Source organism: Rhamphochromis longiceps, linkage group LG7 (genome assembly GCF_057381845.1).
Source record: "Rhamphochromis longiceps isolate RC_006_pf linkage group LG7, R_longiceps_female_GT1.1, whole genome shotgun sequence".
Lineage (NCBI taxonomy): Eukaryota > Metazoa > Chordata > Actinopteri > Cichliformes > Cichlidae > Rhamphochromis > Rhamphochromis longiceps.
In genome coordinates, this window is record NC_140563.1 from 38,277,198 (window position 1) to 38,305,140 (window position 27,943).

The 27,943-nt window shown below is 39.2% G+C and overlaps 1 protein-coding gene across 3 annotated transcripts; it reads right to left on the minus strand.

Moving 5' to 3' along the window:
* Positions 1-27,724, minus strand: phf24 (PHD finger protein 24). Of its 3 annotated transcripts, none has more exons than XM_085413569.1 (9): positions 27,189-27,723; positions 17,835-18,256; positions 14,872-15,057; positions 9,899-9,977; positions 9,138-9,340; positions 8,005-8,171; positions 4,610-4,642; positions 3,297-3,374; positions 1-1,337 (listed from the first exon to the last, which is right to left on the minus strand). In XM_085413569.1, the coding sequence occupies exons 2-9, from the start codon at positions 18,252-18,254 to the stop codon at positions 1,241-1,243; spliced, it is 1,263 nt and encodes a 420-aa protein (XP_085269695.1). In that variant the 5' UTR covers positions 18,255-18,256; positions 27,189-27,723; the 3' UTR covers positions 1-1,240. The 3 variants fall into 3 exon arrangements, with proteins under 3 accessions (XP_085269695.1, XP_085269696.1, XP_085269697.1); XM_085413570.1 differs by lacking the exon at positions 27,189-27,723 and adding an exon at positions 21,954-21,969; XM_085413571.1 differs by lacking the exon at positions 4,610-4,642 and having other exon boundaries at positions 27,189-27,724.
* Positions 27,725-27,943: the final 219 nt, after the last annotated feature.

Sequence of the window (27,943 nt, forward strand, 5' to 3'; positions counted from 1 at the left end):
TACTTTATTTACTTCAAAAGAACCCAGCATAAAACCTCCATTACATGGCATAAACACTACATAATGTCCTATTCATTACAGTAGGTTTCTAGTGATTCAGGGGCAGGATCGCGTGCCTTAAAATTATCGTGTAATCTGTTACATTATATAATTTCATCTCGTTTTCCATAGCAGTTTTTAAAGAGTGCTTCTGCATATTAGCAAAGGACAAACTTTTCCAGCAGATCTCAGTCTTTCAGTACAGTGATTATGTCACAATAGTCCAACTACATCTCATTCTTACAGTGCAAATAATGACATTAGAATACGAGGAGTGGCATTTACACCTTGTTATAGTGCAGCTCAGAGAATAATACCAAATGCACTATATGGCAGTATATACATGTCACTTACAGGGTTAGCTTTCTTTCCCTTTCACAGTTAGCATTTTCGTGAACACAGATTCATGGGTGAAATGGAGAAAACAGGATACATCAGAGGATACAGGAATAAATACATCTTTTTAAATGCATGATAATTTATACTGGTATATATAGCAGTTCTCTTATAATGTATGCAGATAGCTTTCAATGTTGTTTGGTATATATTCCGTTAATGTAGCTGCGTGGTTAATCTCCTCCCACAAATCAAACACTACCAGAAATTAATTTGCATGTGCTTCTGTGTGGCGTGATTAACAGTTTTAATGGTGCATAACACAATCCCATTTCAGTTGCATGGTGTTATAATTAGGACATTTTGGGGCCCAAAGGAAAGAACATGTGAAAGAGTAGAAGCCCAACACCCAAATGTGCCCACCCAGGGGTCTTATGGAGCTGTAGAGTCTAGGTTGGCTCATGTGATCATCCTAGGTGCTCATCTGACTGTGCGTGATCATTTAAAGTTTAAGAAATATCACCAGCTGAATAGGTTGTGAGTGGGTTGTCTTACTTGTTCTAGCTTTCACATTTGTTGGAATCTGTCAGGTTTTGGAGTGGGGACCTGTGACAGCTGCTGTCACTTGCGTCTGTGGTGTGTCAGTCAGCGTGCATTGTCAGTGTTGTGGTGTTGAGGTGATGCAGAGGAGGAGAGATTCTGTCACTGGCTTGATCTGCTACCTCATTGCTTCATCCAGTTCTCTCACTTGCCATCCTCATGTCACTGTATAAGCATGTCTATCCTCCCTCACTCAACTGTAGACTATAGGGGGTACATCCTCCATCTCTCACTCCCTCTGCTGAATGCAGTAGCGGATCCTGGACTATAGAGGCAGTCTGATGTGCATGGCAGAACTATTAGGCCGTGCAGCCAAAATATAGATGCCACTCTCCCTCAGGAAGTCTGCCCAGGTCACTGGCCTGTGTAAAAGAAAGAAAGTTTAGTTAAAAAAAATTTGATTGTTGAACAAAATTAATTGTGTTTGCTGATAGTGTTGCATTTTTTTTTATTTCTATACAAGAGCCAGCAGTTGTACATCTTTGTAACTGCAAATGAATGCCATGAAATAATACACCACACCACAATAGGAGTCATCCTGGCACCTCACTATAGTGACCATAAGAGCTATAGTTCTTGATCAGTCCTACTGCATGTACTTTACTTTGTATGACCATGAACTGCATAGCAGTATTTTCTCAATACTGATATGCCCAGCTGATAATGGTCCTTTTAAGACATTTTTTCCTGGGACATTTTTGTCTTTATTTGATAGAACAGTGGAGATTTTTCAGACGGGAAGGTTGGAAGAGTACATGGGGACACCAAGGGGTCCGGGGTTGGAACTGAACTGAGGCCCCCGCCTCAGTTCAGGGCCTTGTGGCATATGGTCACACGCTCAGGTGTCCTTAAATAATTGCAATTTGATACATGTAATGATGGAAAAAAATAATAATAATCACAGGTTAGTCTGGGAATCTTAATTTAATGCATTCTTACCAGTGTTGGGACTAACGCGTTATTAAGTAACGTGTTACAGTAACTACGTTATTATTGTGGTAACGAGCACGGTAACTAGTTATTATGCCAAAATCAGGAACGCGTTACTCGTTACTGGGATTTAGATAGGGTCGTTATTCGCTACTTCGTGTGGTGGCTATCACGGAGCTTCCACAGATTCAGTAACATTAGCAAGTAGTGGAGGCCAGCAGGTGGATGAAGGAAAGGGGAGGCAGGAGGAGCAGAGACCCGAGGTGGCCGCCGGTCCGAGCGTCAGGTGAACTGAACTTCAGGTAAGAAGTTATGACCTGCAGTCTATCTGGCAGTGATGTGTCTGTCGTGAACAAAACGGCGCGACGCGAGTCGGCTCCTTATCGCGAGCCGTGGGGTTTTTTTGTTGTTTTTTCCCCCCCTCTTTCTCTCACCCTGTCTCTCGCACTTTTTTCCGCTTCACTCCGCATGCAAACCTCGTGCTTTGCGCTGGGAAGAAGGGGGGAGGGGCGGTCAAAATGCCCGGGCCGATTTTTCTGTCCCAGTCCAGCCCTGTATGCAGCTCATCTGCGGTCTGGTGTTACCTACATCATCCTATTCAGAAGGCAGAATTTCCAAGTTCTGAGTACAATCAAAAGCACCACGACTGCAGTTTTCGTGTTGGATGTAAAAAGCTAGTTACTAGTTAGTTACTAGTTACTTTGAAAGTAACGAGTAACTTGAAGTAACTGAGTTACTTTTGATAGAACTAGTAATATGTAACTAAATTACTAATTTAAAGTAAGTTACCCAACACTGATTCTTACACATCATGGTTTTTGAAAAAAAAAAAAAAAAACAACTTACAAATGAAGTTACTGCTGTATTTAATATAAAACCCAGTTAGACCTCTACCTAAGAAACTTCCACTAGTTTGTATTCATCCTAAAACACTGCCTGCCTGAACAGCTTGCTAATTGGCTGCAATTATTGCAAATAAAAATCTCAAAGTCTCAAAAGCCATGATATGGCAAAGAGGATTCACCCTAACCTCTTGGCGACAGCTTAGAAAGTGAATTTGAAGTCATTTGCATTGGAAACAGAGCTTGCAGCAGGAAGTAGGCAGGTCACGTCACTGTCCATGATGCAGCCTTCTGGGCTGACTTGTTTCACTCAAAATTACTCCTACGTTTCTGCCCAAGAAAGATTTTTACCACACCAAGGTCACAATGGACATGTGTAGACTGGTGAGAAGCATGAGTTAGGGTAAAAATTACTGCAGGCTTTTAAGGTTTCCTGTAAGAACTTCAGAAATTGGCATCTACTAAAATCGTTTATATACTTTCCAATAACTGATCACTTTGACCCACAGACTGACAAATATTTAAAAAAAAAAAAAAAAAGCAACAAACCTGCTGTCGTCATTCTTACTCCTTTCACTGCCAGAGCTGGCTGGACTGCTCTCACATATGGGGCCAACATGACTTATACTGTACCAAAGAAAAAATGTCAAAAATGAAGTGGCAGTCAATGAACAATAAGACAGCTGCCATTGCCTATGAGGAAAAAAAGGAAATAGAAGTTAAATCATCATGTTATGATGAACGTGGCGGCACTTATGTTGGTCTTACTGGGAAATTGGAACGTCCTAGTTTTGCATCATTACTTTAAGTCTTAAGGCTTTAAGCTGAATTTCCATTGACAATTAATATAGATCTTATTCCATGATTAACCAATTATCAATCTGTGTTAGACTTGTGACCTGTACCAGGTATAATGCAGTCTGAATGTATGGAGCTTGGTTACACAGTATCCCTTAATTTGACAAGCTGATGATGAATGATTACCCATTTATTTTGTCTCCAAAATGTAAGAAATGTGTTTATATGATGAAGAAATGCAAACCATATGTTTTCTTAACTAGCTTTTTTTAGAGATGTTTTTCCTCCAGTCAGCAAATCATTTAATGCGGTCCTTTCCAGGCAGTGAGATTTGTTTGACGGCATCAGCTTTTCCATCCAAAATCAGGATGTTCGCATGCGATTTAAAAAAAACTAAATAAAAATGATCTAAGATTTTATACAAGCCATATAAAATATGGTTCTTAAAACATTGCAACTGCCTATTTCATGAGGCTGTCTCCCACAAGTATTAGTCATTTTTTTAGAAGCTCTTAATAAATTCTGACGCTTAATCATCAGAAGCTAAAATTCATTTTACCTTTTACACCATTGCATGTGAATTTGTGCAATCCAAGGGAGCAGAGTTTTCTGTTTCATTTAGTATATTTGCTTTTTAATCAGCACAAATGCATATGGTTGTACTACATAGGGTTGCCCTAATGGACACTGTGCTCACCCAACTTCCATGCATGTGCTCTGAAAAGTAAGAATTTTAAGGAGAAGCACTCCTAAGGAGAAGAAAAGGATTTCTTTTAATCCCTATAATTAAAGGCCAGATTGAATATTACCCATGTCTCTGTATAACGAGACCTGATCATCTCAGTCTCATTAAACTTGAGAGATTCACGTGTCTATGGTAGCTTTACATCCAGAAAGAGACACTTTGGAGTTTCTCCTTCCCTTAGGCTCCTTATGAAGCAAGGGTTAAATTGCACATTAAATCTAAACTGAGGGATTCTCCGAGAATACTTGACTGAGTAGTGCTCAAGGATGTTGAAGTGAGGGGAAAAAAGACAAGCCATGCAGTGCTGAGTCACACTCACCCACAATTCATAGGAGAGCAGAATCCCATGAGTCTGTGGGGGGATGCCGAATAGGTGAGAGGGATGGAATGGTACAGCTTAGATTTGACAGCACAAGATATCAAGTGGTAAACGAGCACATGCAGGCACACAGTGACAGTGATGGAAAGTGCATTTATTACAGTACAAATCTGAGGACATTTCAGTACATTTCTGACCTGCAGTCAAGCACTTTTGCATGTGGCAGTTACATCTTTAACATGCGAAAATCATCTGAACACGTATTCGACTGATGCACATACACTGTAAAACAAACAGAAGTAACCCCACCAGAGGTTTTTTTTTTTTTTTTTTTCCATTATTACTCTGATGGGTCAGTCAGTGGTTACACTGTCAATTTTCCTTTCATTATTCCATCTACTGGGGAAACTAGTTGGGGTTCCTCACAACTTTAACCATAAATAAAGCTACTCGCTGCATTAAGGGGACACAAACATCAGCTGTGTAGTTCAGTCAAGCAACAAACTGCTTGTCTTGAGGTTATGACTGTTTGTCAGAGCTTTGTCAGTTTGCACTTTGTAGTGTTACACTAGATTGCATTATGTTGTGAGACATATCTAATATTGTGACTCAATTTTGATGCAGTCTCACATAAAGCCTTGCAAAAGGCAATTTATCCATGTTTATCCATGTGCCCATGTCAGCGTTAGAAACTTAGGACTCATACTGACAGTAAAATACTCTATTTAACAGTATACATAAAGGAAACATTACCTCGCCTTTGATGTACATGGGGTTATTTTTCAGTTTAAATATTTTTTTGATATTATTGAAATGTACTATGTTTAATAAAAAAAGATGTAGAAAAATATTTTAATTCTAAGGACTCTTGCCATTTTTTCAGTGTTGCAGTGGTGCAAGCAGCGCCAAAATAATTTCTTTGAAGTCCTCTGTTATGTCTTCACTGAGCTAAAGGGAAATTGAACTGAAGAGCTTCTCTGCACCAGGACAAAGAAATATTACACCCCAGTCCTGTTACAGTCCACACGTGCTGTCATGCATTGTCAGTGGCAACAATGACATTTAGTTTGCTTAACTCATTGTGGAAATGGTTATCAGAAGAAACCACAGTTGGATATTTTGACACTGCACAAATTTGGGGGTTTCACTCCATGCAGATTTTCTACAGTGGCCAAAGAAGTGCTCATCTTAACCCAAACGCTTAACGGGGATAGTTGTTCAAACCAGAGTCAGTTTTTACTGTAAGAATAATATTTGTACATTTTGGTGACTTATTTGATAATCAATATTCTCCTCATTATCTTGGAAACAAAGAATGATGAGATGCAAATTATGTAATCAGCAAATGTTGCAGTAGGAAGAGTACTGGATGTCTGCATTAACTGACATTTCTCCTTCATTTCGGATGTTATCATAATCTTTGCTGATTTGCATATAATAAAAAAATATTGACAGCAAGTCAATTATGGAGAAGTTCCATTGTTATAACTAATTATCTTTATGCAAATGTACATGATGAACACTACTGTGTAACGAGAAAAGCTTTCCTATAGTGTAGATGTCTTGGCAGTTTGGATTAGCTCCTTCAGAGTTTTGTATTTAAAATAAATAAATAAATAAATAAATAAATAAATGAATAAATATCCAGTCAGGTAAATACAACCCCAGTTCCAAAATGTTGGAATGTTCTGTAAAATAGAAAAACAGATTACAATGTTTAAACTGAGAAACCTTTGGATTTTAGGAAAAGATCATTTTGAATTCGATCTCACAGACATCTTAAAAGTGACTACTAGCCACACTCTTAAGAGGTGCACTTTGTCTTACTGAAATATGCCAAGGCCTTCTCTGCAAAAGTTGTTATCTAGATGGGAGCATGTTGCTCTTAAACGTGTACCGTATATACCTTTCTGGATTGATGGTCCTTTTCTGATGTGCAAGATGTCAATCTTAAGAGGCACTGATGCATCAGAGATGCAGGCTTTTGAACTGAGTGCTGACAGCAAGCCAGATGGCCCCTTATCTCTTGTTGAGAGGACGTGGCGTCCATTTTTTCCAAAAATAATTTCATATTTCAATTCACCTAACCAATAAACACTTTTTAACTTTAAATGAGTTTTATCCCAGAGAAGATGCGACTGCTCTGGATCATGTTTAAATGTTGCATCTTTGCATCACAGAGCTTTAACCTGCATTTGTGGCACACTGAATCAGTCACATCATTCCTGAGCCCAGTGATCCAGTGATTTCCATGACAGAATCAAGGCTGTTTATTAATGTAGTGCCATCTGAGGCTTAATCAATGGTATCCAATATTAATTTCAGCATCCCAAAGATTTATCAGTTTTCTCCGAAGCTCCTGATTATATTATATTGATGATTTATTCAAAGTTGTAACCATGACATAACCATTTATATTGAGGAACAGCATTTAATGCTATTGGCTATAGCAGTTCTGTCAGAGTGAGGAAAAAGAAAATTAAGTTGGCTGACAGCTAAAGTCTTTGTGAGCCCAACGTCACAAGGTACTCCTTACACCAACACGTTTTCATCCCAGGGTGTCAAATATTGCCATTCCGTCTGACGCAACTGGGATCACAGAGATACGCACAAGCTGTGCTTTGGCATCTGTGCCTTGGTGAATCAGCTGTGGCAATACAGTATGCCAAGACCTAACAGTCTACATGAAGAGGTAGGAAGGGTGGCAATGACAGTGGTATAAGTCACAGGCTGGGAAGCTTGTGTCCTGTGCAAGTCCTTTGTATTCCATACTTCATTGTACCGACTTTGTATTCAGTTGTGGGCTAGTTTTATTTCAAGCTCTTTTTATAACTTAAACTTTCACTTCCTGCTTGATTAAAACCTCCCACCATTAACCCTGCATTTTCACATGATCCAAGGCATAGCGCCAGCATTGTGCTCTTCTCCCAGCACATTGCTTTAACTAAATATCCATAATTCAATTATTTTTCAAAGCCATTTTGTAAGATTGATCTTTGCATTTAAAATTCTACATCATAAAACTAATTAGGACAATTTAAATTGAAGCTAGACATCTCAAGGTTAATCTCATGCATTAACATAAATAATGAAATATATTATAAGATGGGAAAGAGTATGGCATTTAAAGAGAACTAATCAGTGGGTGTAGTTTAATTCAAAATGCTGTCATATTGTGTGTTTGGATAAAAGATTATTGCAGCAGCATTCTTAAGACAGACTTTTTTTTTTCTTAAGACTGACTTTATGGCATTACTAGAGGTGGGTGTCACATTCATGTTATCTTGTTTCTATTCCCTAAGTGCCCAGACCTTTTATGCCATCTGCAGTTTGCATACAAATGACTCCCTAAATTCCTTCCAATTATCCCTGTAAGTGGCATGTGGTCTACTCACCTCACATTGCAGGACTGCGAGTCTTTCTTGAGCTTCTCGAACCAAGACTGCTGAGCTTGGCGGCATTCAGCTCGTGTGATTACACCATCTTTATCCAGATCCAGACCCTGAAACACTGACCTTGCAGTGTCTCTCTCCTTGGCAGTTAACAGACGCACCAGTGAGTTCTATAAAAAATAAAATCCAAGAAGTGTAAGAATAGCATTTACCTTTTAGTGATTTAAACAGCTATAATTCAGTAAAATTTACACTTTAGGGCTGATCTTAGCCATTCTTGGTCATTTCCTGTGACACTTTGACTGTCTGACATATTCTGCCAACATTGCTTCATCCCGTACTACCCCAAAGTCTCAGACAAACTTCAAATTTAACCTCTCAAACCACAATCTGGGAACCATCAGCTAGTCTGCAGCCTTAGCCTCTGGGGGGGATATCCAGATGGGATAATAGATTTCTATTCATCATGCATGGCTCCATCCTCAGACATTGTTTATGCATGAAAAATAAATTAAAACAAAAAGCTAAAAACTTGCAAAATAGTTACAATAACTGTTAGCTTCAGGATTGCATTTAGGAAAAATACCCACTTTCCACACAGTATTGCAGCACAAACAGGGTTGTGATTTAAAAAAAAAAAAAAAAAAAAAAAAAAGGAAGGTTCATTGCATACAGACTTCACGTGCAAATACCTGTTTATAGAAATTAGTCAAGCCAAAAACAAACAAAAAAAGATAACTTATTGTCAAGGGACAAAATGAATAGTTCAGCTGTTGGATGCAAGCCAGATTTTTGGGCATTTTTTGCCTTTCAGTTAGTTTTTAGATTCAGACTGAAAAATGAGATCATTTCATCAACAGCTACAACGATTATTGTTTAAACACTCCCTTAGTCTGTAAAATTTAATTACATTTATATATAAATTTTTTCTATATCACAAGGAATAGAGTATTTTGAAGGTTTTTGGAGGTATAATTAAAGTGTTCTACAACAAAACTCATCAGGGCTATGCAGGCCATGGCTGAGTGTAAACCCAAACAAGAGTCATGGTAGTGGAAGAAGACAGTTCAGGTAGAGTTTAAAAATGCAGTGCTGATTTATCCCAATTATCTTGTTTCCTTAATCCACAACTATACCTCTGTGCGAAACTTCCTTAACACTGCCAGAGACTCAAAATAGAGAAAGTCCGACCACTCGATGTGTCCCTTCTTCTCAGGATCCAGCGCAGCAAACTGGGCCAAGACTTCCTCTTCCTGCTCATCAGTCAGGTCCTTTTCAAACTGCTGCTTGGATACAAAGTGGCGGTACTGAAGCAGCTCGTCTGACACCAGGCACGACTCTATAGCAGCAGGGAACAATTCATCACACAGGTCCTAATTAGTCACCTGGCAGTCTTCAAGATACATCATCTTATGGTGAGTGATTTTCAACAAAATGAAAAGCATCCTCCCACTGACTGCCATCCAGCAAAGTCACAGCCTACTACACATTTCAAAGTAGACTGGGTGGAGGGCAAATGCACTTTCTCAAGGAAACAATGTTGTGGGCAGTAAACGTCTGAGGTGACCACAGACCAGACAGGTGCTCAAGATTTCATCTGGGATCTCTTTGCTTTTAATCACCAAGCATTCCGGACATGTACAACCAGTGGCAAAGCAATACTGCAATGGCAGTACCAATTTGGGTCTTATGGTGATTTGTGTCATATCATCTTGAGAATATAATAGGTTTCGTTAATTTTTTTTTTTATATAATCAGATATGCAAACTTTGCACCAACCAACAGTGCTGTCCCGTACAGTATATCAATAAAAGGTTAAGTATTAAAGTTCTTGCATGGCCAGCGTTACTACCATCTACCAAAACCAAATATCTTTAACCTGTATTCAGTAGCTCACCAGGGATGATCTTGCACTGCTTGAAGGTCTCCATGAGGCTGTACATCTCTTCTTCTGTGAGAAGTAGATTGAGATTGTCCTGCAGGAAGAGATGTGTGGGAAGAGCAGAGTATTACTCTTAATGCAGTCTCTTTTACAGTCAATTGGCATGCTGGCACTCTTGATAAGAGAATATACTTAAACTGGTCCTGGGAAAGTCTTTACAGGAGGTGAGATGAGGCCAGAGTATTACGCTTTCTAACATGATGCTCAGACCATTTCTTTTATCGCAAGTGGCACATTGCTTGATGGATGAACATAGTATGCTTAAACTAGTCCTTGCAATTAGCTACATGCATGTAGCTTTGACTAATGAACCCATTTCAGTGTTTCCTGGGTAATTCATGTAATGTGCCTTTTATGTCACTCTCCATAATGGCATCATAATTAAAAGAAATAAAAGGAGGTTTTCCAGATGTTAGGTTCACAATGACTTATTTCATAAATTTACATATAACGTTGTTAGCACTTAAATCCATGTGTCAACAAAAAGCAATTTGGCTTTAATAGGAGAAAAGACAGTTATGCACTTTTTGTTTAAATTAAGAGATTTCCAGATACACACAGGCCAGAGAAAACCAGAGCTGGAAAGACAAATGTAACCAAAGATGTGAGATAGTCATTTTATTCCCCAACTTGTTCGAATATCAGCAAAAAAGATGCTGCTATCTAAATTTCTACATTATTTATCACATAAGTGATGTGATCAAACTTTAGTCTCCTTGGGATTATTGACATAAGCCAATTCTAGTGTGTTTACATGGTCCTTGATCACCCTTACAATCTGTCAGGGCTTCATAGAAGGCACATTATGAAATCCAAATGAAATTCACAACCGCCCACACTTAGAAAAACAGATGAAAAAAATACCCTTAAGCTTGGCAAATTGAAGCAAATGGTATATGTAATAAGGCCAAATGAATAAAGCACATATGTCAGCCAAGTGTGATTAAAGTATGAGTTACTGTATAGCAAGTGTGTTGAGTGTTTCAGTATCAGTCTGACTAACACTCCTGCCAGTATCTGCATTTCCCCAAATATAAACAGATCGGATGGTTAGTGTAAGAACAATGCATTCTAATATAAAAATAAAAGGGCAAAGGACACTAGTGGTTGGTCAACATGGGCACAACATCTTAATTTTTCTCTTCCTTTTCAATTTATAATCAAGATCAAAGTAACTATCATCTTATCACCTTACTGTCTGTATTTCAAGATCAAATGTATGTATCATACTTTCCACTCACTGGGGTGCTTGAGCAGGCTCAAACACCCTCATGAGCTTGAAATGGATAAGCAGTTAAGCACAGGGATGAAGGGAAGTATGGACTGTAATAAATGTAATTTCATATTTACTATAGAAATTGTGGCTCTATAAATATCTAAGAGCTGAAAGTGGGCGGTTCCACTTAAACAGTTAATCCCACTGACAAAATTAGTCACTAATTTAAAAAAGATCCTCCATTCATTGGACCGATTCATTCAAACTATGCACATCTGGTCTTGTTGGTCATTCCAGTCTGGGACACTCCGTCCTGCTTAAACTTGTGGCACTGGCTATACAATTTTAACAGGCTTATTACTACAAAGTGTCTAACCTGAGTGAGCTACAGCCAGACAGTGCAGTAAAGCTCCGCTGGTGTCACATTGTAAAAAACCTTTGTGTTCCTTCACAATGCTTTGTACTTTTCTTCCAGTGTGGATTTGTGTCCTATGGTATGTGCTATTCAGTTGTCTGTGCAAATATATTTCAACAAATGACAGCCAATTCTGAATCAATATTGTATAAAAATCAGTTTCATTAGTCATCCGTCTCCTCTAAAGCACAGAAAATCAGATATTGGGTCTGAAATGCAAATTGCACTCTGTGCAAATCGTCTCCACCAAATGCCTCCACTTCAATCCAGCACAAAGACTGTGTGAAGTTAAATGCCATGTTTGTTTTTGGAGTTTAGCAAAAACTGCTAATCCAAATTTTATTAAACTTTGTGGGGAAAGGAAGATATTAATGTGTGTACTGTTCTAGGCAAGCTCCTGCTGTAAGATTTTGCCTGATGTTAGGTATCAGAAACAATCATAATTTTGAGGTTGGTGTCAGTTTCTCCAAATTTAATTTCATTCACCAACTTCTGCATATAAGAAAAAGCCAAAGAGATGCTTCACTTATTGTATTGATATAGCTTATTGATATATGTGCTCTGGGGTTGCTGCACCTTAATAAGCTTGCAATTAACTTCATACATGTTCATATCTATTTATTTGCATGTGTCTGTCATTCAAGGAGTCAATTAAAAATCAACGTGGGAGGCAAAACAAATTGTGCTTTAATCATTAAAACTGTGTCCTTTGTCTTCAAGACATTTTTGTGCATCTGTAAGCCATTATGTGCATCAAGCATTACCTTTAGTAACACCAGCTGTCCGCTGAGCAATAAAACTGCCCATCAGCTACAGATGTCTTATTTGTCATCCAATATAATGTGCAGAGGAAATTTAAAATAGATTTAAGGGTTCATGCAACATCTACTGGCAGCATCTGAGAAAAAAAAAAAAAAAAAGCTCTCTAGGAGACAAAAGGCCTGCAGGGAACAAGGTATAAAAATAACACTTTCTAATCTTATGCTGGCAGATTGCATAAATAGCTATCTGAGACTGTCCTGTTCAAAAAATACAATGATGCGCTGGTGATGTGTTATTGCAGACAACTTTAAATAATCAGCAAGCCCTTTACCCAAGAAGTTATAAATATGAACAGGAATACTGTTCATAAACAGTATTTCTGTTACTAATGACTCCGATCACAGTGTGATCTGAAAGGTTTACTTGTAATGCAGTCACTTTATGAGGTAGTAAGAGTACGAGAATCATTACCACATACCTAGCTACTTGAAGAAATCAAGAGGTGCCAGGAGAGAAGAGGTGGGAAAATACAATACGGCAAATACAATAAACAAACTGCAGTTTGCCATGTCTTGGATAAATGATCCCTTATACTGGCATCTCATCAAGAACAGGAGTCAAAAGACATTGCTCTAGAATCAGAATTGCTCTATAGAGCCTTTCCCTATTACATGTAACTTGCAAAAGGGTGAATTCATAATAAATTATGAATAAAGTTACTGCTTTTGTTCCACATGCATAAATGAACACAACTCCTGTAGGTGACCCCATGTGGAAGTTATGGACCATACAGGCCTAGTTGCAAGCATCAAAGTGCTATAAAGACGGGTCAGTTATATCCACAGACCAATCCTTCTGCGCGACTGAAACTAAGCCACTATTGCAATCGCCTACTTTGAAGACTGTAAATCCACTTTCAAGGGAACTCAGTCCATCTGCCAGCAGCAGCCTGTAGTGCCTGTGTGAAATTAAATGTCAGATATGATAGAAGGGTGTGTGTGGGGAGGGGGATTTGAAACATCTGACTGATACACTAACAAAATAACTGGTTTCTTTGGCTAGGAGGACTAGAATTTACAATTTAAATAAAACATTGCTCCCGCCCCCTCACTGAATTGTCTCCTTCCGCCCTCATTCCTCACACACTGAAGAAGCTAGCCAAAGAACAAACCTTTCAGCGTCCTCTCGCAGATTGTGTGAAAACATCCCTCTTGCACAACTTTGGCATGTGATTTTGCTTCTCGGGGCTATGGCGCCCTTACTCTGCTATGAAAGGTCCCCTGGCAAAAGCGCTCTTTAGTTGTTTACGCTTGAATTAAAACAGATTGCATTATGCCTCTCACGGGGTCATCGGGGAGTCGTGGGTTTTGGCACTGGCACTGAATTTCTGATGAGAAACTGCCGTTTGTTTTATTGTTTGAATTACAGAAAAATCTGCCAAAACGTTGCCTCAGTCTATATGAAATCTAACTGTAATAATCTAGACATAAAATTATGGAGACTTGCAATTTGTGAATATGATAAGTGCTTCTAACTATTGCCCGCCACAAAGTGGGATCAAATCCATCTCCATCATCTTCTGTGTAATGATCTAAATGATATTGCCGATTTTAGCCTATGCTCTCCACATGCCTTTACACAAAAGGCGTATTGTGGACTATTCCATATGCAATCTAACCACATGTAGAAAACCACAACCTACCACAAGACTGATTTTAACATGGCAAAAGCCACCATTTCAACCATAACTTCTATATCTGACATGAATTAACAAGCAGGAATTGAAAGCTGAAGGCAGCAACAGTTGTTGTCAACAGCTTTAATGACAACTGGCAAATTTACTCAGCTGTACTTAATTAATACACTAAGTCACAGTCTGTGACACTAAAAGGAAACAGAGGCATCATTAACTGTATTAGTTCCACCTGAGCTTTTCCAGACGTGACAAGTCATATTTGCTGTCAGAATGATACCTCAAGCAGCTACAGTGAAAACCAGTCGATGTGTTCTCACACCAGTAGTGTGACATTTCAATGATTGAGTTTGCAAATATTTCTATAACTTGCTCATTATGTTACTAAATTATGCCATTATCAAATTTAACAAATTAATGTTCTACTTTACCAATATATGTCCAATCTCCGTTTTGGAGCTTGGACTGTGCAAGGGCATCAGAGATGTTGGGTTACTTGGTGATTCTAAATTGGTTTCAAGTGTGAATGTGAGCATGAATGACTCTCCAATAGGCAGCTTGTTCAGGCTCTACCTTCTCATCCCATGACAACTGCGATAGGCTTCAGGTCCTCCTCAATCCCAAACTAGACAAGCAGCTAAGTAGATGAATGGATAGCAGTTCAGATTTTTCTGAATGACTGGCAAATAAGAACTGTGGTTGGCCTTTAGTGTTTAGTACATATATATATAAATATATATATTTAATACTAAACTAGTTAAGTTTGTGATTATGTTGCAAACATGACAAAAATAGCTGCATTTGTAAGCACTGAATGTTTTTAGCAACGAGCCCCGACTTACACAATAGTAGCAGCTCCAGCCAGTAACCGTGTGGGCTGTATCTCTCATCTCCTGCAAAGCTTCAGCACGCAGGTAGCCCAGCTCTCTCAGGCAGCCATCGTGAAATACCCGAGTGCAGATCCTGCAAGGGTACAGGTCGTCAGCAGTCCACACCTCGCACACGTCACACATCTCATCGCTTCGTGGCTGCAGGAGAAAGATTGCATCAGTGACAGAGCTTTTTTTTTTTTTTTAGTTCTGCATGCTTCACAGAAATGTAGTGTCCCCCCTCATTTAGAAAAAAAAAAAACTGATAACTGCAATTGTGTTAACATGTAGTTTCTAAACTTCCTGACGTCCTTTCTTCATCTCCCATTAACCAAACCTCTATGTAACAGGTTACCGAGAAGAAATTAAGCATCAGTCCATCAGTGGTAGGAGTGTGGTGGAAGTGGTATTATATAATGTAGTTTGTGTCACGTACAGCACTTAACTGTCCATCTCAGGCTCAAATAAGGACATCACTACCTATGATGCTGTCTAATGTGTTCAGTGTCGGTTTTTAGCCAACCTCCTTGTAAAGTCAGCCAGGCTGCACTCTGCTGTCAAGCCAGGGAAAATGACTGCTGAATGCTTGGCTGCTTTAAACACAAAGACATTGCAAGTTTTCTTGGTACTTTTACACATCTATAAAAATGCTGCCAGGGCCATAGACAAATCCCTCTTGTCATATTCCTCAGTAAGAGTTTCCCTCTTATATGGTGAACCTTATCTGACCTGATGACTGTTCAGCAAGCCTCTCTATAAAATAATAACTTCTAAGAATGAAGTAACACTGCAACCATGCACAATATGGTACTTCAACCAAAAAGAAAACTTACCACTTGTCTGGGAGATAAACACATTTGCAGTTGGCACCAATTAAAAAGACCCTCATCTAGTAGAAGCAGTAGCCTGGCAAAAATTGGCACACAACTGACTTTGTCTAACATGAGTTTTTAAGGTCTTTTTAGGTCTATAAATACTTGAAGAATTAAATTTTGTAATGTTGCCATTTTATACTACTACAGTGGATTTTAAAATCAGAGAATCAAATTTTTATGGTGGCCCTGAGAGGCCAAACGGACTGTCACGTAAGAAAACACCAGCAATAAGAAAAAGGCTGCAAAAGCACACAAAACAACAGAAATAGGAAAAAAAAAAAAAAAAAAAGATTTCCAAAAGCACAAGTGAAGTGTTTCTGGGGAGACAATAACCCGACGGACCAGTTGCAGGAACCAAAATATAAGAATTTCGCTGGGAGACACTTAAAAGAAGTGGAGGATTTATCGGTTTTGTGAGGAAAGATAAGAAGTGTGTTAGCCTAACTATTAGCCTAAAATCCGTCATCAGTATAAATCATGATAAAACACACCTACCGTGTTTTGGGTTCCTGCAACTGGTCCGTCGGGTTATTGTCTCCCCAGAAACACTTCACTTTTGCTTTTGGAAATCTGTTTTTTCCTTTTTCTGTTTTCTTTTTTCCATTGTCGTTTTTCCTATTTTCGTTGTGTTTTGTGTGCTTTTGCAGCATTTTTCTTATTTCTGGTGTTTTTTTAAGTTGCAGTCCGTTTGGCCTCTCAGGGCCACCATAAAAATTTGACTGTCCGATTTTAAAATCCACTGTAGTAGTATAAAATGGCAACATTACAAAATGTAATTCTTCAAGTATTTATAGACCTAAAAAGACCTTAAAAACTTAAATCAGCTGTGTTGGATCAAGGACACATCTAAAACCTGTAGGACACAGACCCTGGAGTTGGGCACCCCTGCTCTATGCCATGGCTTTGCCTAAGCCATGTTTGGAGCTTTTCCTTTTCTTTTCCATACTTCTCTACCCGTCATTCTTGTACAAATTAACCTTCGTTTTATTTGTCTAATCTTGTAAGCCCTGTACCTACATTCATGAAAGAGTAGACTGACTAAGTGCTTGAAACTGCTAAATGTTGTGAAGTCTCTCTTAACCTGAGAAAGAATTTGAGATTTTCCCCACTCGAGTCAACATCTATGGTTCTCTAAGCCTTTTGATATTGCAGAGCTTGTCAGTGCACTCCTATTTAAGAGCGTGCCAGCTGAATTAGGTAAGGTTTTTATTTTTACTGGTATACTGAAAAAAAATAAAAACCAAATGCAAGTTCAACACTTGGAATAAATTCCTAAATTTTCATCTGCTTAATTTTCCATGGAACAACAAGAACTGGCCTCACCTGGCCATGCGGCTGCTTGACACTGAATTGTCCCTTTAGATTTCAGTATATTTATATGCAAAGTTTTCCTTACTAAATAGATGTTCTACTCTTAAAATAAAGTTAAAAAGAGTGTTACATAATGAGTCAGTGTCCGAGTATTTATGACCCTCATGTATCAGTCTTCTAACATTCCAATAGACACATCTATTACTATTGCAAGATAAATGTTTAGTGCGGGATTGTAAGTACAGTAAGTTGAAGCCATGTTTATTTATTCTAAACAGAAAACCTGATGGGACCATTGCTCTTGTGAACTACATGCTCTGTTAGTCAGCGTCACCCTGAATATGGCCACCTCTCAGAGCCAGCCAAAGCAGCCCGCCTACAGGATGCTCACTGTGAAGAGCCCTCACACACAATACATCACAGCCTGTGTAGCTATTAAAGGCCCAACAGCAAACAACTTCAAACTCATACTTTCTCACCTTCAACAAGGATGTTTAGATAAAGCTAAGGAATCTCTTTATGGATTGCCTGTGCTGTTCAATCATGATGTCTAATGTGAGGGAAGAAAACAGGTCACCAGATATAATAACCTGCTGTTGCCATAGAGATTATTTAACATCTTGTAGTCATCCGTTTAATCCCACAACTGTGAACCATCTTATTTGATTTTTTATGCATTTATTTATTTACTTTTTAATATATGACAAAGACTAGCTGCTACTACTACTACTGACTTTTGTTATTTAATACCTCCTCTTTCTTATACAGGTCCACTTCTATAGGCTGGTCATCATCAGGTTCCCTTTTGGGTCGCACAAAAGCAGGCGGTGTGAGCTGATGAGTCTTGTCAAGATCTTCCGGCTCTACTCCCTTCCCATCCCGTAACCTCGACCAAGCCTCCTGGTTGACGTTACACTCGTCTCTCGTTGGCGCTGAGGCCTGCTGGGAAGTTGATGGACTTGCGCTATTGTCATTCTCCTCTTGCACTGCGTCCTCTGTATTTTTCTCATCAGGATTGGTCTTGGCATGCCCTTCACCTTCCTCCACTTGCCCTTCTGCCTGTTTCACTGTGACAGCACGATCTTTAAGGCCCGCCTGGAAGGCAGAGACCACAGCGGTGCATTTCTGCACCTTCTCCACCTGCTGCTTCTTTGACATGAGCACTCCCATTGCTGTAGAAAGATGAAAGTAGAAGGAATAAAATGAGGAACTGTTACAAAATAATTATTCCCCCCCCAAAACTGACTTGTAAGTGACAAGTGATTGATAGCACCAGCTACAAGCCCACAGATGGCACCAAATTTCACTTCATATTTTGTTAAAAATCAACCCATGGAAATATCTCTGCACATCAGATCTTGCCGTTACTGAATGTCTTTAGTTTTTCCTGTTAGCGCCAATCTAATTCAATCAGCAGCAATTTCCCTGAACTCCTCTCCTTATTACTAATAAACCCTGACCATCTGCTCCGGCTCCCACATTTCTATATCATTCGGTAAGAAAAAGTTCAGTCCTTGTGCAGTGTTATTTACATGATTCAGATAAACAGAAAGCTGAAGAAAGCAGATCCCACAATTCACTGGAAAATAAAAAATAAAAGCCTTAACCTCATATTTCATAAAGTTTAAGGATCCAAATCGGTCCTTCTGCACCTTGAAATGATGGTACATGTTTGACAATGCATAACGAAATGTATCTACACTGCTTTTACTCACAAGCCACCTAGTTCATATCACTGAAGAGATCTATACATTACAGTTCCTCATATCCAAGCTATGTTCATTAAAAAAAAAAAAAAGAGTCAAAAATGATACAAGTTGACACTTTTGAAATGAACATATCTTTGATATTAAGGAACTGTAATGTACAGATATAAAAATAATGTTTTTGCTAAAAGGTAAATTCTGAGAGCTATTAGCTAAAAACTTGGCACCTCAGCATGATATGGCGTTGATCCTAAATTTGAGAAAATCAGACGAGTGGAGACAAAACAGAGTATCATTTGGGCACAGGCAGGTTGGTATCATAGGAAAGGTGGCTGTTAAAAGGCAGAGGTATACCGAATTACACAAGTGGATAATCAGTGGTAATGGGTATTATGGATTGAGGAATCTAAAAGTTTGTCAAATCATCATCAACATGTATAGAAGAGGTCGAAAGAAAAAAAAAAACATATCTACAAGCATCTGTAAACATGTTGGGCCAACCAACATTCAATGCTTTGAATGCCTTTTAAGAAGCTTGAAAAACTATTCCTGAACATTAAGGTTGCGAGTTCAGGCTGTGTTGAAGAATAAAGCTGCTCCAACCATATTTTGACTTTCAAGCTTATTAGAATTGCATATAATTTTACCTCATATACTTCATTTCCATGTTTGTTTGCACATAAATCAATAAATTGCTTCACTCATTTGTAATTTTCTTATATATAAGGAAATAACCAAAACTTGCTGCCTTCAGCCAGCTATAGATATCGCACAGCACTCCTCTTCACCAAATAAAATTACTCAAAATAAGATAAGATCAACTTTATTGCTCCTAAAGCGGGGGGGGGGGGGGAAAAATTACTTCACCCCTTTGGCAGGTTTTAAATGAGATTTTGCCCATTCAGACTATAGTTTTTTTCCTGAAACCCAATATACAAAAAAGGTCTCCCAGTTCATGACACAGAGGCTATGATCAACCCTAAATAAAGTGCAACAGCTTTGACTTTTCTGAAAACTGCAAGAGAGCAGTGTTTTTTTTCCTGCAGTAGAATGAGAAAGACAGCTTTTTTTTTTAACAGACTTCACTTGACTCGTGTTTGTGAGGGTTTGCATTTCTGTCTTTGCCCATGTATAGTTTGTTTTTGTCTGTTCTGTTATTCGTGTTCATTAATTTGGAGTCTGTTGATTTTTCTTTGTCTTTGCTTTGGTGCCTCTCTCACAATCTTGGTTAATCCACCACCTGTTACCAACCTGTTCTTCAGCCTGTCTTCAGACTTTGTCATTTCTTCTCCAGTTTTACTTTCTTTTTTGTTGCATTTTTAAGTGAGCATCCCTTCTAGTTCTCTGCAGTAGCTTTTGTTCTCAGCTTTTTCAGTAGTAGCAATAAGGCTTCAAAGCTCAATTTCCATTCGGACTGACCTCAACATCCTGAAGTTTGATCAAGTCTGAACCAAGTTACAACTCCACCATTTCCCGGAAACTTAATACTGAATACTTTCAATCCCTAAACACATTTAGTGAAATCATGAACCGTAAGATGTGGTAGAGTGTTCAGCAAAATCAGACCGAGATCTCATTTACACTTAAGAGAAGCAACCTTGAATTGCATTATTGTGGGAGGGGGGTGGGGGGCGGCATTGTGGATTCAAGTTGATTACAAGGTACTTCTGGGACATGTGTTTTTTGCTCTGAAATACAATCCCATCCAACCATGCTCCACATACACTAAGTGCTTGTGTGAAATTTAATCACATTTATCGAAAGTGAAATAGGAGTCATTCCCCTCTCTCCCTTCCTAGGTTACAACTAATAGCCTGTCAGGCCTTATGTCGTCAGACTGCTATGGGACCCATGCTTCATAGACTCCAGAAACTACACTCATTTTGCTTGTGCCCATTTCAGCATAGCTTCACTCTTTATGATTCCATGCATTTAGCAAAATAGAAAACCAATTTAGAATACATTTAAATCAAGTTTTCAAATGTACAAAGAAAAACAAACAAACAGAAGCACACCATTTTGTTTTGGATGGCATGCACTAAGTAGTGGTGAAAGGTCAATTCATCTGAGGCATAGCATCCCTGCAGAGATTAATTAACTGCAGCCCATCAGAACAGTAGTGTTTATTTAGCATATGCTATATAAGCTTACTGGGAAAATGCCAAAAATCATGCATAACCTGAAATATTTCCCACTGGGATAATGCCAAAAATCATGTATAATTTTGAATCTCAGCATGCTTATGAAAATCTAAAATAAATGGAGTTGGTGCTCAGGAGTACTAAAAGTAAAAAAAATTGCAGGCAATCAGGAGACTGTTCTCTGCTGCTTGGAAAACCTCATTTTATTAGACATGTGAGTTTTATGTCTACTGACTCCCAAGTTCAGTGGGAGATTTTGGGACACATTGTCTTCCTCAAGGACAAGCACTTCATTTAGAAGAGCCGTCTTTCTAGGTACAGTGCCCTCCTCAAGCCCAATAAATGACCGAAGCATGCTGAGAATACACAATCATTAAAATACTCTGCTGGCATACAGAATACTGAATAGCCAGCACCATAACTGCAGGGATAACAATAAGCTCAGTGGGTTGTCTTTTACTACAGATGGGGTTAGACTAAAAAGGTTCTGCGTTCAGTTTCTTTTTTAAATGGTTGTAGTTGACATTTTTCTTAACTGCTTATCTCTCCAATATGGCACTTGTGCTAGACTCCATGCTTGCTGTCAAGGATTAGGGAAACAATTACATCAAAGTGAAATAACTTATAATAAATACAGTTGTCAACATACTGAAAAATATCACTGAAGAAACAAGAATAAAGGTGGTGGTTGTTGCTGACAGAACATCTGATGTGGTGGCACATTTAAACAATTGATGATGAATTGGAAGACTCAATGAAGGGATGATTAGGTGGATGGATGGATGATTTGGGAGTTTTTTCTATACATAAAAATAATGACAATTACAAATAAAGATCAAACCAAATTACAATACCACATGACTAATGCATCCACCATTTTGGAGTTTGTCTTTCCATTATGGAAGGCAACAATACAAGGACTTAGTATAATATAATAAATAAACATTCAACTGATGAACTATCCATTTACATTGCATGGCAATCAGGCAATTAAAGGTTTAAGCAGAGTCTACTTAACTTACGAGGTCCTATGTTCGCATTCTGGTAGACATGCAGTAAAAGGCCTAGCAGGCCCAAAGGGTGGAGTTATATAGACTCCTGGGTGTGTCCAACTGATTGATTGGTACAGGATGTATGGTGGGTGTGGTAAAGGATTTAAAACTTACTATTTTAACAATCACATCAAACACCAGTTCGATCTTACATTTATATCTGTTATTTGAACAAAATACATATGAGCATATATTAGTCCGTTATATTTAGTCCGTGTGCTAGCACTGTGCAGATGTTGAATATTCATTCTCCATTTGGCATGACTGAGCGGATGCAACAGCATGATGCACTTGAACAGTGCAGTATCAGTCAAACTTCAAAAGTCAGAAAATAATTAAGATAGTGGGAAGAAAATATGCCCTGTTTGATTTATAATGCATGTCATGATTTATTCATAACGTCTGTTTCAGTTTTGCTTTTTTGAATACACCTACTTTTCCACCTTAGAAAACCCTTTTAATATTTCTATCATAGTTGTGGGGGGGGGGGGGGGTTGTTTTTTGTTAACCCTAACCATAACCCTCACAGTCCTTAAATTGTTACAGTTTACCTCAAAATTGAAAAAAGAAATATCAGAGAAATATTCAAACAAGAACGCTATAATACAATAGCTTAGATATATGAACAGCCTGACTGCATCAAAGCCTTTGAAGAAGACACTTGCTCATAAAGAACACATATAATTAGAGGAGAAGTGGTGATCATAACAGAGGAAGGCACCGTGACTATTATGAGGACTTAATTATCCACTGAAGTGACCTTTCCACTCAGGCTCAGAGCGGTTCTGGCATCAGCATAAGGCAGTGACAGCTTTTAGATGCTAGAGATGCCTGCAAAGACCATGCTTACGCTGCTGGAAGAAAAAAAAAGTTTAATAGCTTTTGCATGCTTGAGGACAAGGCTTAAAATAACCATACCATGACTGATACATTGGTTAAATGCTGCTAGCACAGCTGGATCCTCAGCTGGATCCTCAACTACTGTGCAGTGCAGATAACAGGCCATGCCACTTTTAATGGCATTATCAACAGAAAACAAATTGTTGTGTAATGGCCAGCAAAGTGAATAAGCTTCATAAACAGAAGTGGCGCGGGGGGGAAGGGGAAGGGGGGGGGATGTAATAATAACAATAAGCTAAATGCTTATATGAGACCCAAGGTTTTTGTGCACTCTATCGAATCAATGCCATCTATGAAAAGCGTGCATAATTTCAATATGCTACAACGGCCAAAGTGACGGTCTACCTGTACTTTGAAACAAAAGAGAAAGAAACACAGGGATCACAACATTACCAGCTTCATCAATAAACTCCACAACCCAGTCCAGGGTTTAGGAAAGTAATGATAGCTTTCTACACTTGTATGCAAATTATATATTGCCGAAGGAAAGAAGAGGTCAGGTTCTTTGTTTTCAGCATTTGTATTCTCCAAACAATGCTGGAGCTGACGCCACTCCTGATGAGCAAACGCATGTGCAGACAGAAGACCTTGTCATTTTCAGGTTAGCTTATGAATTTTAAAAATACTTTTTTTTTCTCCATGTGCAAGTTGATTCTGACAGAAATGGGTCAGCGCTTGGCTTTGATACCATAGTGCATTAGATAGAGCTGACTAACCTGTCACTCGCTCACCTTGCAAGTCTAAAAAAAAACCAAAGCGTTGGACCACAAGCCTGTCAAACCAATCAGCCCTCTTCCTGCCCGGCTGTCGGTTACATTTGTGAAGCTCAACACCTGCATCTGCGTCATACTCACGAGAGAGATGATCTCTTTTTTTTTGGTGTGTGTGTGTGTGTGTGTGGGGGGGGGGGGTTCATCTTTGACACCTTGCCTATAAATATCTACATCAAATCATCTTTGAAAGGATCCATGCGAGTCAGACTGGGTTTTTTTTCAGGCTACAAGGAAAGTTATAATTTTGTAGTGACACTGCTGAAAATAGACAAAATGAAGGTAAATTAACCACAAATTGACTTGACTACACATTTGCTTTGCTGTCATTTGTCGTTACCCGAAAACAGAAAACTGCTTAGAAAATGTTGATGAGCTCCACCAACTTGTTTACAACCTTTTTACTCACTCAACTGCTTATATTACTTTACCTATTGACTTTTTTTAACCCCCCTTCAGGTGCCAACTGTATTAAAAAGTGATTCCACTAAGGCTCAGCAGTCACCCACATTCACCCTCTATAAGCGAGCAGGATAAAACTCCCTCAGGCTTGACGATCACTAGACTCCTGCAGGAGCCACTGCCTCGGCTACTCTGCTCTCCTTCCTGGACCTTTCTGAATGATTTAAATGCCCCTGAATAAAAAAAGATCTGGACCAAAGGGACGTAAAACAGGGCCATTCCTTAGAGCAGAACTTGACATATATGTCTGAGGAAATCTTGTACTGTGTGAGAATATTCTGAAGATAGTGAAGTACATCAGCAGTTTGGTCTTTTTTAGGTCTTATGTGATATATCCTGCCTTTGTCCATACAAAAGCCAGGTTTAGGGGAGTTTACCTATATGTTAATTTTATTTCCCTGTTTTGTTTATTTTATGTATATTTGAGTCCTAGAAAAATCAACTGTGCATTTCCGCTCCCGATTCATGTTGGCAAATGACTATGACTAGTCCTGAAATGATGATTCTCTCAGGAGCATCTTGATTTAATTAAAAATTGATAATTTCAGTGGGAGGTGGCGCCAAAGTGCTCTTGAAATCCTTGTGATTTTATTCTACTCCTCTGAGTGTTTTTTTTTTTTTGTAAGTGTCCACACTTCATTCATTTATTTAACACTCCCACGCCACATCAGGCAAAACATCCTAACTTCTTCTAGAGTATCCACTGACAGCAGTAACACCACACCATTTATCCGTGATGGTACTGTGTTTATAGAATTTGTGAAATGTTTATTTAAAGCAGAATCAATTTTCTCTTGTAGGCACAGGCCAACATTAAAGTCTGTAATGGAATTAAGTCTTCTGCTATACAAGTGACACCATGTGTAGGTTATTGAGCTCACTGAGCAGCCATTTATTAGACTGAGGAAAAACAGTCTACAGATAAAGATGAAAAATAGTTGTGATAAAGCACAACTGGTCTTTTTTTATTCATTATTCATTAAGTTAATACTGGTGAAGTAAGTTGGACCGTTATATTCATATCTTCCAAGGAGGTTTGATTAATTTTATTTTCTAAGAATCCCAAGAAGATGCTGAAAGCTCAGGTTAGATCGGTGTACTATGTGGCAGTATGGGATGTTCAGCAATTTAGTTGAAGCAACTTCATCTTTAAAGAGTAATCTTTTACGGGCACTGATTCGCATTGGCAGGACATCTAATCGCTTAAGAAGGCTACAAATATAGGATGATTTTTATAGATGGGGGGTGGGCGGTATTTGCTAGGATATAATCCACTCATAATAATGGGTGCACTCACCAAATTATATTTGCCCAGTTTAATATATAAAAGCATTTTTTTAAGACAATATCACATCCGATAATTTATATCAAACCTTTCAGCTGTTTTGGATGGATCCTTTGGAAGCAGAGAGAGATTACGGCTCCAATGTGAACATATCTTGTTAGCTTGTGAGCAACCAAAGAGTTGTTGTTTTTTCTTGACTGTTTCATTTGAGGCATGGTGCAAACTTAGAACATTTAGTGTATCCAGTTCTTTTAAAGAAAATAGCAAAACTGAAGAGAAAGAAAAATGTTGATGTTCTTTCTCCATTATGCATTTAACCATCTTCTAAAAGCTCAAAATCATACAAATAGACACAATTTCAAGCCACATTTGTATGTCTCCTTATTACGTGTGTGTGCATTCTCCATCATAAAAGCATTACAAGGATGCTACACTGTATGTGCCATTTCTCTTGTGCTAGGATTCTCTTCCCAAAGCTGTTGGATGTCACTGGTATGTGCTGATTAGAATCCCAACCAGCCCTCCTTTTCATTCCTTGTTTCAGTTGAGGGGGGGCTTAGAGTTTTTCAATGGAGGCACCACAAAGCATGCCTTTTCGTGGGAATGAATCCGCTTTTAGCTGAAGACCTCACCCACAGACCAGGGAAGCAAAGATCTGGAACTAATTACACTAACGAGTTCACCCAGATCCCTGTAAGAGCTAGTGAGTGAAATCATTAACACTCATCTAAAATACGCAGATGTACGTGCACCAGGACATAGAAAGGAACCTAAATCAAGTCAAAGAGCTTAAAGTTGTTTCTGTTGCTTTTTCTTGGCCTATCCTGATCCAGTTCTTCAACCAGAAATCTGCCCCTCTGTGTTTACCCCCCCCCCCAAAAAAAAAAAAAACCCCAAACAGTTCTCCCTCTGGCTTTTCATTGTCTGTTCTCTCTTCCATCTAAAACATTCTCCATCTTATGGCTCTGCAAATGCATATAGGGGTTTGAAATTCAGTTTGTGAACGGCCAAAAAAAAAAAAAAAAAAAGGAAACAGAGAGGTGTCTGAATGGAGGTGGAATTTAAATCTCAATGCATCCTTACACGGGAGACATCATGTTGGCATTCAGGCTCTGCCAGCCAGAGAGCCTGAGCCAGCGATGCTCTCAAAGGCTCTGAATAACCACAGAACAGGCGGCAGTGAAGCAGGTCAGGCTGCAGAGATCTGCCACAGAACGAGGTGCAGCACTGCCTCCTGGGTTAACACCGAAACTGGCTTGTTTGTTTTCGGACGTATGAGTTGTAAACAAAGACTGATGAACAGCAATGCTCCCCTGAGTGGGGCAGTGCTGGGAAAAACAATTGAAGACGGCAAACTACAGTTAAAGAGTGTCTGCTACAGAGAGGGGCATGAGTTCCAGATGACTTAATTGTGCCATTAGTTGCAGATCTCCCATCATAAAAAAAAACATATTTTACGTGCACCAGCTGTAGTCCAAGAACTTCCCTGCTTTCACCCTCGTTTCCTGCTGATTTTGGTGCACTGTTATGAAATGAGCAGACGGAGCTGCCAGGCTTTGCAATGAGAACTCTCTAGTTTGATGCCAACCGCGGCGCGCATCCACACCCATATGAATGCTGACCTAAATATGCTTCCCATGCACGCATCTGTGTTCAGGGTTCCCCGCAAATCCACCTTAAGCGAGTTCAGTCACGGCTAAATCTGAATCAAGACTGGCATTTTTCCCCCCATGCAACATTTTACAAAGTGGTACAGAAAAGCAACGGCTCTTATATACGTTGACTCACCGTAAAGGGTAAAGGCTGCTGTTCACCGCGACTTTCTGGCGACTTTATCCTTCCTGACTCAAGCGTGGCCGTCGGGCATGGCAAGACTTGGCCCGAATGAAGTATGTGAGCCTTTACTCGTTCGTCGGTACCCCCGCAGGGAGACGAATGGCACAGCAGTTTATTATCCCTTGCCCTCACAGTCACACAGAGAAAATTTACAGCTTCTTCCCCCTTTTAGCAGGAATAGAGTCTTCCCCAAGACAGCCGCGGACAGCTCCGGTGCTGAAATCTTGTTTCCTTTTTTTTTTTTTTGTCTTTTCTTTTTTTCACCCACCCTCCTTCCTGAGCTACTCCCTCGGCATCTGAGGAGACACACAGCCTGCTGGCAGTTCAGTTTAGGCAGGATGAGACGTCGGTGCAGACTCACAGACGGCCAGTGGAGTTAAATCAGAAATTTATGACCATCTCGAAGCCCCCCTCCCCTTCCCGGGTGCCCCGACGACTTAGTCCTGATCATTCAGATTAATAACTTGTAGGCTACCCAGTCTTGAACCTGGATAGTGTTGATTGGCCAGAACCGTCAGGACACTGCAGTTCCCCCCTCCAAAAAATGACGTTGGGAAAGAGGCTTCCTCAGCAGCCAATTATTTCCAACAGAAATTTAAAACGTAATGGATGCTTATTTTAAGAATCAGAGTGCAGCTTGGAGGTGTCAGTCCCATCTGAGACACATTTAGCATGATGCGTGACATGAAGACAGCTGATGCAAGCAG

Bases quoted from the DNA above. Each gene is read 5' to 3' on its own strand.
- phf24 (XM_085413569.1), bottom strand. From the start codon at position 18,254: ATGGGAGTGCTCATGTCAAAGAAGCAGCAGGTGGAGAAGGTGCAGAAA. The intron at 15,058-17,834 runs GTATTAAATAAC...TTTCTCCTGCAG, and splicing joins ACCTGTATAAGAAAGAGGAG to CCACGAAGCGATGAGATGTG. The intron at 8,172-9,137 runs GTATAGTTGTGG...TATTTTTTATAG, and splicing joins TAAGGAAGTTTCGCACAGAG to AACTCACTGGTGCGTCTGTT.